The sequence below is a fragment of the Pseudocercospora fijiensis genome (assembly GCF_000340215.1).
Source record: "Pseudocercospora fijiensis CIRAD86 unplaced genomic scaffold MYCFIscaffold_12, whole genome shotgun sequence".
In the NCBI taxonomy this organism is placed as follows: domain Eukaryota; kingdom Fungi; phylum Ascomycota; class Dothideomycetes; order Mycosphaerellales; family Mycosphaerellaceae; genus Pseudocercospora; species Pseudocercospora fijiensis.
In genome coordinates, this window is record NW_006921543.1 from 530,558 (window position 1) to 543,843 (window position 13,286).

Sequence of the window (13,286 nt, forward strand, 5' to 3'; positions counted from 1 at the left end):
CTCGACGTTATCGCAATCTCGCTCGTATACTAGACTATTTCGACTATCGTCTCGTTATTACCCTTCCTAGTATAGCGCCTAGTGTATATACAATATCGGTCGGTATGTTTTAAGGTTTCGTATAGTAAGGTAAGGACTTAGGAGTAGTAGATATATACTAGTAGCTATAGGGAAACACCCTTTCTTTTATAGTATCGTATCGTTAGGAATAGCTAGGCAGTAAATAGCTAGCTACCTTTTTTTTTGTTTCCTAGCTACCTAACTACTAGATTTTTTTTCCTAGCTACCCTAGCTAGCCTAACTACTAGAATTTCTTTCCTAGCTACCCTAACTACCTGAATTTTGCCTTCTATACGGCGGCTCTCTCCTATTAACGGAACCGAGCTACTATACCTAACGAATCTAAGCTCGTTTTTAGTCTTAATCTATCCTCTTTCGGTATAAGACACTCGATAAGCAAATGCTTAGGCCGAGTCTAACTACGAAACCTAAGACTAACTAACAGCTCTATTAACTAATCCTAATCCTCGAACTCCTTCCGCTTCTTAGTAAAGACCTTAAAGAGCGCTCGAGCTTCTTCGGGTGCCTACGGAGTAGTCGAGATAAAGCCGTATCGCTAAAATAGGTAATCCTTCGGAGGCTTATATAGAGATTTAGAGAATTCTAACGCTAACCTATCCTACTAGTAGCTTAGATTCCGGATATAAGCCCTCTCTGCCTTAGTAAAGATTTTATATAGTAGTAGCACTCTGCCTTCGAGAAACGCTTTCTATTTAACTGTTAGTATCTACCGGCTACGAACGCCGGCTATATATACCGAGTATAGAATAATTACCTATACCCCTTCCTCCTATAGTAACACTTCTGCCGTCCCTAGATACCTAGCCCTAATTGTATTAATCGTAAGCTACTTTGCCTTTATAGATATAAAGGCTTCGCTCTAATACTAATAAAGAAACTTCTACTCTATATCGAGGATATAAAGACGACTAGTCTCGATTCCAATCCTTACTAGCTTTTCGTAGTAGCTTTAACTATAATTTTCTAGATTAATAGGACTTATACCTTGGCCCTTTACTAGTATCTCGTCTCTTTAACTGTACTCGATCTACTCCTAGCGCTTATCGTCTATAGCGTTAGGCCCTAAGACTGTACCTGTTACTAGATCGACGTATAGTATCTCCTCGCTTTTTTCAGTTCCTTTATTCGTAGCATTAAGCTCTGTCGCGGCATCCTAAACTCTAGCATTATTGTTCTCGGCTATCTAAATATCTCCGTTACTATCGGTCGTATCGATAGAGGTAGCGGCTATAGGTCTAAATACTATTAGTTAACGTATTAAAGAAAAATATGCCGGCTATAGCTACCGGCTACGGCTGCCGGCTATAGCTGCTAGCTACGGCCGCTAGCTAGATTAACTTACGCTACTAGAACTTTACGCTCGAAAACTAGCCGCAATTCTTTCCTCCTCTTAGCCTTCTCTTAGATTGTCTTCTTATTCTAACCTTTACTTTTTTCTATAGGCGCTAGCTATCGATAGAATGCCTTATTCCGCGCCTTTCTTCTTTTATCCTTAGCTCTTTTATCCTTATCTATCTTATCCTTTCTCTCGCGGTCTCGTACGGAATTCTTCTTCGTAGAGTACTCCTCTTTAGTCTTACGCTTTTTATTTAGACGCTTAGGCAAAACAAACTCGCGGTCTTTAGTTCTATCTTCTATTTAGCGCGCGGCGCGCTTCTCTCTTAGTATTATAAGGGAAAGGGGCGGGGGCGTAGCGTATAGTAGTTATTATCGGTATAGGTATAAAGGAAGAAGTTGAAAGTATAAGAATATCGCGAAGCCCTAATTATTGCCGCCTACGTAACGTTATATAGGTAAGCTTTCGCAACTACGGTAACTACGCCCCGGCAATAGCAACTACGCCCTAGTAACGGCAACTACGCACTAGCAACGGCAACTACGCCCTAGTAACGGTAATAAAGCGTAGTAAATACAACCTAGTAACTATTATAGCCGGCAATCGTAGCCGGTAGTCGAATAAGAGTGTCCTTATAGCAAAACTACGCCCTAGTAACAGCAACTACGCCCTAGCAACGATAACTACGCCCTAGTAACGGCAAAAGAGCGTAGTAAATATAACAGAGTTACTATTATAGCCGGCAATCGTAGCCGGCAGTCGAATAAGAGTGTCCTTATAGTAAAACTAATACAGTCTCTAGTTCAAACTAGGAATCTATATAGTTCGAAAAAACCAAACCGGAACTAGGGAGCTAGTTCGCCGCTAAGAAACTAAACTATATACGTTTGGTAGTTCGGAAACCGAACTACTGCAGGGTCTACTCTTAGGTACCTATAGATGTCGACTCGTAGGCGCTAAGCGAGGCCGTAGATAACGAGTTAAAGCGTAATAATGCGGCGGTATAGAGAGGCAATAGGGTAAAGGACTTACTACGTAAAATAGCTACTAATACTAGCGGAGCCGTAGACACTTCGGATATAGCGATTAAGGCGGCGAAGAAGAAGAATCGGCGTAGTTAATCTAAGGATAATAAGAAGGCGCTTATTCGAATAGCGTATAACTATAAGGCCTCGTATAGCACTGCTAGATAGTAGGACCTTATAACCGCTAAGTACTATAGAAGTACTAGTATTTAGTATATGTCGCTCGACCGTATAATATAGGGGCTCGAGAAGGAGTAGTTTCCTAAATTCAACGTTAAAGAGAGCGGTAATAGTACTAGTAAGGAAGAAGACGAGCCTAGCTCGATATAGGCGGAAATGCGTACCTAGTATAGATATCGAGAGGTATATAAGGCCGCTAAGGAGGCTACTATTATTATATAGCGGCGCGAAGAATTAGACGCCGCTACGAGCTATCGCGATAAGTATAATATACTAAGTTTATAGTCGAAGAAGTAGCGTACTCCGGACGCTAATCGCTAGTTTATTAAGGAGCAAGAAATACTAGATTCGCTAGTAATAAGTGAAGATAAAGGCCCGGGCGTAGATAAAGGTAATAACGAGGTAGAAGTTAAGGTTAATAATAGTATAACGGGTAAGGGCGGCAATAACGACGAGGACGCGCCTAGCTACGAAGAAGAGCTAGAATAAGACGAGGAGATTAAGCGTAAGCGCCGCTATATCGCTAATCTCGAAGCTATACCGCCGCCGTCTAGAAATAATACTAGACCGTTAGTTAAGGTTATTATCGGTAACTAGGTTAGCTCTAGAAGTGTATCTAGTAAGCGTACTTAATCCGTACGTACTACTTCTCGTCTAGCATCTCTAGTAACCCCTTCTTCTCGTAGATCTACTATACCTTCTCGCACTCGTAGATAACGCGAGTCTTCTATTTAATCTAAGCGTGCTTAAAGTAAATATCGCGGCGGAGTCTTAAACGACGATATACGGCAGTAGGACTATAATATACGCTCGTAGGTAGGAGAGTTGTTTATAGTGCTAGCTATTAAGCTAAAGAGAGATATAGAGCGAGAAGATAACGACAATAATAGTAGTAAGAGCCGTATAGTAAAGCGTCGAAGACAAGAGATAGAAGAAGATATATTAGCGATTAAGGATAACCTAGAAACGTTTAAGAAGGAGGTTAGAGTAGACGTTATATCTATTAAGAACGAGGTTAGGTCTCTGAATTCTACCGTATCTTCTATACGGAGCACTAGCGATAAGACTAATAGCCTTTTAAAGAGCTTTTTATTAAAGTAAGGTATACAATTTAATTTAGCGCAATCGCCTAGTATACTAACTCCGCTCCCCTCGAGAGATCTAGTAGAATTAAGTCTTAATAGCGAGTTTCCGGACCTATAAATAGCGTTCTTCGATAGAGCTAGCTAGTTACTTCGAGCGAGATTTAGTCGCTAGCGTCGGCGCCTATTATAATACTAAATATTGCTTAAATTGAATACTTTTTATATGCTATTATAGCTACTAATTAGGTAAACAACCTTATATAATTTGTTTATATATAACGAGCATATAATAGTGTTGTTTAGGGGGGTTAGGGGTATAGGTAAATTAAGCTCGAAGTAAGGGGAGCCTTAGCGGAGAACGCCGAACCTCCGAGACTAACCTATTCCCTATTCTAGTGCTAACACCCTCTCTTAGAAGATCTCGGTCCCCTTCGGTAATAGTCTAGTAAGCTCAAATAATTTAGAAACTACTAGATTTTAGCCTTCTAAGCTTACGCTTTTATCGTCTAAGAGGTCCGAACGGGGCCGTAAGAGGTAGTCTTATAAATCTAGAGGCTTAAGTCTAAATCGCTTACTTGTTTAATTGTATCTACGAAGGCAGATATAATAGTTAGTAAGCAGTGCTACTACTATAAAATAGGCTCTAATAGGCTATTGTCTTAACCTTAATTGCTTCGAGAATACGTTATAAGACTATAGCCGTATAGTGTATCTAAATAGGTATTTAACCTCGATCCGGATACTAGACAGCTTCTTATTAAATGCTTATTACTAAGGCGTTAAGTAAGACTGTCTAAGATAATGCTTATAAGGAGCTATAATGCCGAAGTTGCTATAGTATGCCGGGTCGCTATAGAGATATAGAATACGCCTATCTCTTATAATCCTTCGTAGGCGGTGTTTAACGCCGGAGAGTTGCTATATTCGCTAGTTATTATCTCTACTATTAAATAGTCTAATAAGTAAGGAAATAAGACCGTCTAGTATTACTATAGCCTAGAATTTGCAGCCGTATACACTATAGTATCTACTATAGATACGTCGTTAATCTTTGCTTAGTCTATAGAACCTACTAAAATGCCCGTCGATAAATCTCTATATAAATCCTCGTATTCTACGCTTCTAAGTAGCAAGAGCGAATATCTTTAGTCGACGATAGCTATTAAGGCGTAGATGCTATACTATTATCTTCGCAAATTGCTAATATATCTATAGGATAATATCGTTAAAGACAAGACTATAATAGGACTCGTATTTGCCGAATTTAGTAGAAGTATCGAACTAGCGAGAAGGGAACGATATTCGCTATAGAACGAGGCATAGAGCGAGCTCTAAGTTAGGTTTATTGCTATTCCGCTATTCGTAACCCTTAATATCGAATACTATAATAAGTTATCGTATTTCTAGCTTCGTAAACGTATATAAGAGATTAATACTATACTAGACCGTAGGTATAGCGGAAACTCCCGAGGGCAGTAATATATAGGCGCTAACCTCGCTTTTGCAACTTAAACCTCTATATTAGCCTTACTGTCGACACTTACCTTATATAACGCTCTACCTACTCGTCTAGCTAGGTATCTAGCGTCTATATAAATAGTTAGAATAGTATAGGCGGCGGCTTTAACCTAGCGCGCTCGAGAAAGCTATATTCTTCGCAGACGGCGATTACGAGTCTAGCAACTATTATATTATCGTCCAATATATTACCTACTATCGAGGCGCTCGAGAAATACGACTTCTACGCGATAAGAGGTAGATTTACGTACTCGTAACTATATACGGACAATACGGAAGATTTAATAACTTAGCAAGAGCCTAAGGCAAGAGCGCTATACTATATTGAGCCTTATATCCACGGTTATAACTACGGTTGTGACTATAGGTTGTAACCCTCTTCCGCCGGCAAAAGGTCTCTACTCAGCCTTGGCGCCGGGGGCGCGGACCGTTTTCTCCGTCTTCGCAGCATGAGTGATCTTTGACATTTCACAAGACTCTACCATTTCTAAGTTGACATTACACCTCGTCTGTTGATCTGAACAAATAGTATGAGTGTCGTCAGATAGAAATGGAAGAGTCAGGCTAAAGCACGACTTATCTCCGTAGAGGTCAATCACAACATCCATGTCATTAACCTCGGCATAAACAAGGCCATTCACCCTTCATCCAAACCTAACAAAACATCATCAAGAACACATGCTACTCCGACATCTCCGGTCAACAGCACGATCGCTCACATTCCGATCTCCGCATCTCTACCACTTGGCCAGACTCCGGTGGCAATCCACAATGCCCTCGCCACCGAAACTAGACCACATAGCAGTCTCAGTGGATTCGCAATCGCCATCAATAGCAATCATCAAGTTCAATCGGCCCAAATCCGCAAATGCAATCAACACAGATAGTGTAAAACAATTCCTCACAGCACTGGAGTGGGCGGAAACCGAATCACAGATCCGGATAATCTTGACGACTGGCGAAGGCAAATTCTACACCGCAGGTCTCGATCTGCTGGATCCTTCTGTCAAGCAAGAAGGCGCAACCATTTCCGACGAGTTTATTGATACCATCGGAGCGATTCATGAACATTTGATCAAGACGAATAAGTTGGTTGTTAGTGCTGTCAATGGACCGGCGCCAGGATGGGGAACGACCAGGTAAGGTCTTTCTTTCCGAACCAGACATGTCTTGTAACTGACTGGTACAGTATCGCACTTTCCGATCTAGTCTATGCAGCCTCAAATGCCATCTTCTTCACGCCATTCGTCCAATGGGGACTATGCGCAGAAGGCTGCTCCAGCTTAACTATGACCCGTTTAATGGGAAGACAAAAGGCTTCCGCGCTAATCTTGGCTGGAGCGAGATTCAATGCTCAGGAAGCTGAGTCTGCCGGGCTTGTCACCAAGATTCTTGGGCAAGAGGGCTTTGGTGATGAGGTATTGAAGATCGTGAGAGGAATTGCGAAATTGCCGCCTGCGAGTCTGAAGGTCAACAAAGATCTGCTGATGAGAACGCAGAGAGCGGGATTGCTGGAGGCGAATAAGGTCGAGTTGAGAACGCTGAAGGATCAGGTTCGTCAGAATGAGTCGCTTGATGCAATTGCTGGATTCGCTGAGGAGACTGAGAGGAAGAAGAAGAAGGAGAAAGCTAGCAAGTCCAAGTTATGAGCTTGGCCGCTACAATGCTTGCCTGCGATGCTGTTCACCGTGATTGATACAGGCTCGCCAATAACCCATCAAAAGTTGATTAGGATTGAGTTCAGCATGACGTTGGGGCGTGTTTCATCTCGCGTCTTCGCGTCTTCGTCTTCGTCTTCATGCTATTCACTCAGAAAGTCAAGCGTTCGATGGGGAGAGACAAATTCAACGTCCATCATGAGTGCCACCCAATTACAAGCACTCTTGCGCTTTCTGACAACAGATGCGAAAGTGCCTCTTGCGACGGCAATCAGCAAAGCGAGAGAACTTCAAGCAGCACAGCTCGATTCGGCCGAAGCAATCGCCAAGGTCAAGGCAGAAGCTTTACAGAACACCTTCCCCGATGCAAAGATGGCGAAACAAATCATTTCTGCTGCAAAACGGGTATCAAAGAAACGAGCAGCCGGAGACGAAAGCACTTCGCCACCGAAGAAGAAACGAAAAGAGGGTCTGTTTTCAGACGAACCACTTCCACCAGCAGAGTTAGAGAAGTCTTTAGAGCTTCCCAGCAGTGATGCAAGTGAGGGAGAATTGCGAAAGACGGTTCTGTTCACTAATCGTGCGCCCCTTGTGCTGGCGTTTTTAGTAATTTTGCTCAAGCACACTATGCCCGAGCAGCCGCTGTCAAGTAGACTAAGCCTATCGCAGGCGTATGTGAGCATTACGAGCAGGTCACGAGCGGTGTATCTCGGTCTCGAGAATGGTAAGAGTGCTGAGGATGAGGGGTTCGGACAAGGCCAGCCTACGGTCGTTGTCGGCGAGAAGGCGATCAAGGTTATTCGGAGGTGGGGATATGAGTGGAGGAATGAGAGCAGCAGCGATGTGAAGGTGAAGACGGAAGAGGCGTTGACGAATGATCAGACAGAAAGTTTGGAGTCGGTTGAAGAACAGCCGGCACTTTGGGCACTAGATCTCGAAGCTCTCAAGAAATCTGGGAACGAGAGACAGCCTGCGATGGTTCAGATTGGCAACAACAGCAATTTGCCTGTCTATACTCCGCAGTCTGCCCGAGCGTATTTGTTCAAATCATTCGACACAGCGCCGGGATCTGATGCTTCCACTTCGAAGAAGCTGACTGGCGTCGCAAAGGCAGCAGAGAAGGAGCAGAATCTCGGCAAGCTTCTTCGCGCTCTTGACATCCTCTACGAAGCCTGGGCGGCCAAGCTTACACCTGATGAGCTTGATAGTAGGACGTGGAATTGGTATGTCAAAGTCAGGCCCGCGGTGGCTGACGGCGCTGCTGGATGGGGTGGCAAGAACGAATTGAAGCTTGCCGATATTTTGAACTTGCGTCCAGACCCATGAGAACTTCATTTGGGCGGCATCCATTGCGCCAGCTTCTCAAGACTGCTGAAGCCAACAGCTTTGGCTGTTTTGAAAACTTCATACAGACTTCCGACGGGCTCATCCTCCAGCCACATCAAATCCTTCCGCTCACCAGGAATTTCGCGATCGATCAGGACGGCGTTCCAACCGGCATTCAACGACGCCGTAATGTCTTTGTCGAATTCGTCACCGATATAGACTTTGTTCCATTGCTTCGGATCATGAATCCCCCCATTGCCTTCATGCTTGACCAGACCTTCAAGCATCTCCTCCGCGGCCTCGAAGATCCTCTTATCCGGCTTCTCATATCCGACATCATACGACATGACCGAGAAATCCACATCATATCCAGCTCCCACATTGACCACATCCGAAGGAGTCGAACCATACCGGAACGGACTGACTCGTAACCCGAACGAGGAGAGAATATCCGGAGCGCGATCATCCGAGTTCGTAATGACTCCAATCACAACCTTGGAATCATTGGCTCGATGCGCCTGCCGCAATTTCGAAATCAGAGGTTGTACATCTGGGAAAAGCGTGTAACCCTCATCACACCAAAATCTATGCAAGAGCGTATTTACCATGCCACTTGGCAAGGGCAAGGGCTGGTCTCCAGATTTGTTGACTAGAGGTTTGAAAGTATTGTTGATAATCTGTGAAAAGAAAATCAGCTTCCCTTGACACAAAATACTTTGCTGGTATATGTGTTCAGCGGACGTACATTCGTCCACCAAATCCCAGCATTCAGACCATTCGCCTTCCCGTAATTCGGATTCCTTTTCGATTCTTCTTTGAATGCTGTCGAGCTTCAAATCAGCCTTTGGCACGCAGAGAATCGTGTCAACTCACCGATGTTGAAAGCTTTGCCAACATCTTCGCTTGTAAATCCACTCAAACCATAGGATCGTGCCACATCGCTATACTGTTGCATTATGGGAAGTCTGGGTTTGAAAAGTGTTCCGAAGGCATCGAAGCAGAGTAAGAGGTTTCGTGGCTGGGGTGGCGGCATTTTGTCGCTGTCTTCTAACATTGGATTCGAGTCGAGATAAGAAAAAGTCAAGACGGTGCAAAGGCTTGGGGGCGTTGTTGTGCGGACATGTTCTTGATGGAATTGTGGCCGATTTGATGCAGATAGTTGCGTTCACTTTGAGATGCGGCCGCTGCTGCTGGACCCACTTGAGCGGGGCTCGCTTGGTGGTCTATGCTCAATTGACATGGCACTGGGCAGGTGGTGGATGAGAGACTTGGGACTTGGGACAGACAGGCGTTGTATTAATTGAACAGTAATTACGATATAAAGCTTGTTAAGCCCATGTTATGGTGGTGGTGGTATCAGCGGCGGGCACTGTCTGGGCAGGTAGCTCCCCACTGTTCCGTTTGCGCTCCAATTCTTGCTCCTCCATCGAAGAAACCCATGCACGCCAGCGAGCCTCCAGCTCCGGGGTCGTGAGACTTCGCCCCATACCCTGGCGATACTCGGTCAAGATTTGAGGAATCTTTCGCTGCCATTTTTCAAGAGACATCCGGACGTCATGAGCATCTGACTTCAAGTCGTCAAGCTGGCGTTCGTGCTTGAGAAGATCTGCATCTCTAAGGAACCCGTGCGGGTTAATCGTGTCGCATTCGTCTTGGGCGTCTTGATCACGACCATCCTGCGGTTTGATTTCGTAATCCCGAACACATGCTTCGTGTGCAGCACTCTCGACTTCCTCTACCGACCGAGTGAAATTAAGCTTGTATGCCTGCCATAAAAGAGCCGCGTCCCATTCAACATCGACCGACGCCCACCAGAGTTCGTTAACGACATTGGACTGCAATTTCAAGAACTCGTAGATGCCGTCAAAGATATTCTGTCGTAGTTCTTCTTGCGCCGGGAGTCCTAGTCCAGCTTTACGCCAACCCTCTTCGCTCCATCTGCCATACCAGGTCTTTGCTTGTTGCGAGCTGACTAGATATCTTGTGAGGTCCCATCTGAGAGCCTTCAAGTCGCTGCTTGCTCGAAGAAAGACATCTTGCTTGATTCTGTGCTCGATGGAAGCGGAATGGTTCCTGAAGTCTGCGCAGAAGCGAAGGAGCTCACGACTGTCCGTGTACGCTTGGGGAAGGACAGCCCTCCTATGATGTATTAGCACTGTGGCGATGTGAATGGTGGAGATGGTACAACTCACAAGCTGGGAGGAGTAAATTCCATAACTTTAGATTCCGATTTACGGGTAGCAAGCTGACGGTCCAGAAGCGTCGCATCCTTCTCCAGCTGTCTGACAAACCTGCCTCCATTTTCAAGGGCAGCGATAGCATGGTCCATCTCAACGTAGAATTGTGCTGGAATGGGAATGAACCACTCTTCGGCAACATGGCCGAGACTCCATACGACTGAGTCGTCCTGTGCCGGTGGTCCTGGGTCAGGAGTAAAGGCGCCCAGAAGCCAGAAAAGAAATATGGACAGAACGACTAGCATAGCATTTTGCTTGTGACTTGGTGGTCCGAAGCCTGGTATGTATTCCAAGACTTCGGCAAAGAAGTTGCTCTGGGGACCTTTGGGTGGCCTAGATCGAGACCGAGGTGGAGGGCGAGATGGAGGGCGAGATGGAGGGCGAGATGGAGGGCGGGATCTCGCCATGAACTCCAGCTTATTGAGAGCAGCCTGGTAGGTGGGGTACGAATGAGTTGGGGTCCGATGTTGTGGCGACTCAAGCTGGGCTCTTGGGGTAATGCTCCTGCCTGGGGTGCTGCTTCTGGATCGGATAGGTGATCTGTAGGGTAAGCTTGGGTTCCTGAGACGGCTTTGCTCATACTGGGATCTGTGGCTCTCAAATCCGGTGGGTACATGTTTCTGAGGTTGCCGTTCAGGACTCTCAAATCTGTTGGACGTCGGCTGCGGACGATTTCCAGGGCTTGCTATGCTGCGAGCTGGCCTCAGAGCTCGGCGGCCTCGCGACTGTGTGGGAGTTGATGGCCATTCTTGCTCTTCGTATTCATGCTGTAGACGCTGATCGAGGAGGTCAAGTTCCTCTTGAAGATTGAGCCTGTTTCTACTACTAGCCCGACTCCATGCGCTCCGAGGTGATCGGGAGGTCGAACGATACGTGCGTGGGGGCGTCATAGGCGGCGATGCCATGACTTAGTCTGTGTAATACATTTGCACATGTCGGCGTCTGGGCGCAGTGAGTCTCAGGTTTATTGGCACTGATTTACATCAACAATGGCGCACAAAAGACAAAGACTTCATGGCCGGATTCAGCTGTGCCGCCCATTATTACAGGCTGCTGCGAGCATGCAGCACGGGAGCACAAAGTCGCTAGGTGCCATGATGGATTCTCAGTGAAGTGTTCACGAGATGAACGAATAATGAAATGTGATGGAGGTCGTACCTGTGTGTCGATGTTGTTGCTGAAGTTGCTGTGGAGGAGATCTAGCCCGAGGCCCGAGCGTCGAATTGACGTTTGTCACCACTTTGTTCATCATCGGCTCGTCATTCTTGCAACACTGCGAACATTCTTGGTCGAAGGCGGCTGGTACATGTATGCTTCAACGGTAAGTCCAAAAACACTCGGTCTCTTCCGATACTCAACTCCCTTCTCACCCACACACACTCTCTCTGTGTACACAACTTCGAAACGTACAGCTGCATCAACATAGTCGCCATGTTCGGCCCCAGAGCTACGACCCGCGCATCGCGGGCTATTCGCAGCACAACGACTAGATCAGCACTTAGACAACCCACAAGACTGACATATGCCACCGAGCCAGTCACAGCAAGCACCACCGGCGGTAGCTCCACATCCTCAAGTGCTGCTGGTGGCTCTGCATTGACAGGAGGCCTGATCGGAGGTGGTGTAGTGTTCGCCGCTGGTTATGCCTACTACCACTTCTCCGGCGCGAAGACCCTTGTACAGACGTCTGCAAGCGCCAAGCAGTATGCCGACCAGGTCGCCGAGCAAGTCAAGTCACAGCTCAAAGAGCTCAAGCCTACGGATTCCGGAAACGCTCTCAACGAGATCAAGAGCTTTGCACAGAAATACGCTACTTGGGTACCCGGTGGGAAAGAGTTCATTGATAAATCTTTCAAGGATCTCGAGGACATCCAGCAGAAGCATGGCGATGAGGTCAACGACCTTGCAAAGAAGACATATGATGAGTTGAAGGAGGTTGCAGACAAGAAGGGTGCCAGCTTGGAAGTCATCAACGATGTGTGGCAGATCCTGTCCAAGCGCCTGCAAGAACTGTCGTCCATCGCTGGCGACGCAGGCCAGCAGATACTGGACAATCATCCTGAGGCGAAGGAAAAGCTGGGCGGCTCATTTGACCAGCTGAAGCAGCTGGGTGATCGCCTAGGACCGGAAGCCAAGAAGCAAGTCGATGAGACATTCAAAGAAGCATCGGACATCGCCAAGGCAGGCTTCAGCGCAGACTCGGCAAACCGCATCTACAAATTGGTGCAGGACAAGGCGGAGCAGCTCAAGAAGACTGCCGATCAGTCATGGCAGAGCGGGCTGGAACAGATCAAGCCGATGCTCGAGAAGAATCCAAAGGTCAAGGAGTTCGTCGAGGAGAACATGGACACGCTCAAGCAAGGTCACGTCACCGATGCTGTTGAGAAGATCAGATCAGCTATATCGAATGGTAGCACGGAAAGCCTCGAGCGATACGTCAAGCAGACCAAGCAAAAAGCAGATCAGTACACAAGTGGAGGGCTCTCCACTTGGCTTGGTGCCATCGGAGGAGGCTCCCAAATTATACCCCAGCTGCAGAAGCTGAAGGAAGCGGCAGACCAGAAGGGGCCCGAGGCTCAGCAGCTGGCGAAGAATACGATACACGACATTTCGAAGGTGCTTGAAGATCGCGCCAAGCAAGCAGAGGAGCTGTTGAAGAAGTAACGGTCGGGGCATCTGGTCCCGAAAAGCTCTATGCTATTCTGTGTACATTAGATTCCCACGATGCATAAGGACAGCACAGACATGAATCAGCGTAAGTGTAATGACAGTGGTATGGGCAAAGAAAGAAAGCAAGGCTTCTGCATATTTTCTTTTCGAGCGCATGAAGGGCTCAATAT

The 13,286-nt window shown here is 46.4% G+C and overlaps 5 protein-coding genes across 5 annotated transcripts; 3 read left to right on the plus strand and 2 right to left on the minus strand.

Annotated features, from left to right (window-relative positions):
- Nucleotides 1–5,911: 5,911 nt before the first annotated feature.
- On the plus strand, nt 5,912–6,962 carry MYCFIDRAFT_53278 (uncharacterized protein). Its single transcript, XM_007933806.1, has 2 exons — nt 5,912–6,364; nt 6,415–6,962. Exons 1-2 carry the CDS (start codon nt 5,997–5,999, stop codon nt 6,872–6,874), a joined length of 828 nt encoding a protein of 275 aa, XP_007931997.1. The 5' UTR covers nt 5,912–5,996; the 3' UTR covers nt 6,875–6,962.
- Nucleotides 5,912–8,209, plus strand: MYCFIDRAFT_209314 (uncharacterized protein; the record flags this gene model as incomplete). The annotated part of the gene is made up of 2 exons (XM_007933884.1): nt 5,912–6,364; nt 6,415–8,209. The coding sequence occupies exon 2, from the start codon at nt 6,902–6,904 to the stop codon at nt 8,207–8,209; it is 1,308 nt and encodes a 435-aa protein (XP_007932075.1). The 5' UTR covers nt 5,912–6,364; nt 6,415–6,901.
- A 5-nt stretch (nt 8,210–8,214) lies between these two features.
- MYCFIDRAFT_42149 (uncharacterized protein) lies at nt 8,215–9,242 on the minus strand (the record flags this gene model as incomplete). Its single annotated transcript, XM_007933775.1, has 4 exons — nt 8,215–8,582; nt 8,631–8,843; nt 8,951–9,039; nt 9,079–9,242. The coding sequence occupies 4 exons, from the start codon at nt 9,240–9,242 to the stop codon at nt 8,215–8,217; spliced, it is 834 nt and encodes a 277-aa protein (XP_007931966.1).
- A 295-nt stretch (nt 9,243–9,537) lies between these two features.
- Nucleotides 9,538–10,691, minus strand: MYCFIDRAFT_83253 (uncharacterized protein; the record flags this gene model as incomplete). Its single annotated transcript, XM_007933885.1, has 2 exons — nt 9,538–10,348; nt 10,498–10,691. 2 exons carry the CDS (start codon nt 10,689–10,691, stop codon nt 9,538–9,540), a joined length of 1,005 nt encoding a protein of 334 aa, XP_007932076.1.
- Nucleotides 10,692–11,756: 1,065 nt separating this feature from the next.
- On the plus strand, nt 11,757–13,110 carry MYCFIDRAFT_90525 (uncharacterized protein; the record flags this gene model as incomplete). The annotated part of the gene is made up of 3 exons (XM_007933886.1): nt 11,757–11,767; nt 12,024–12,773; nt 12,861–13,110. 3 exons carry the CDS (start codon nt 11,757–11,759, stop codon nt 13,108–13,110), a joined length of 1,011 nt encoding a protein of 336 aa, XP_007932077.1.
- Between the last annotated feature and the right edge of the window lie 176 nt (nt 13,111–13,286).

Bases quoted from the DNA above. Each gene is read 5' to 3' on its own strand.
- MYCFIDRAFT_53278 (XM_007933806.1), top strand. From the start codon at position 5,997: ATGCCCTCGCCACCGAAACTAGACCACATAGCAGTCTCAGTGGATTCG. The intron at 6,365-6,414 runs GTAAGGTCTTTC...TGACTGGTACAG, and splicing joins CCAGGATGGGGAACGACCAG to TATCGCACTTTCCGATCTAG.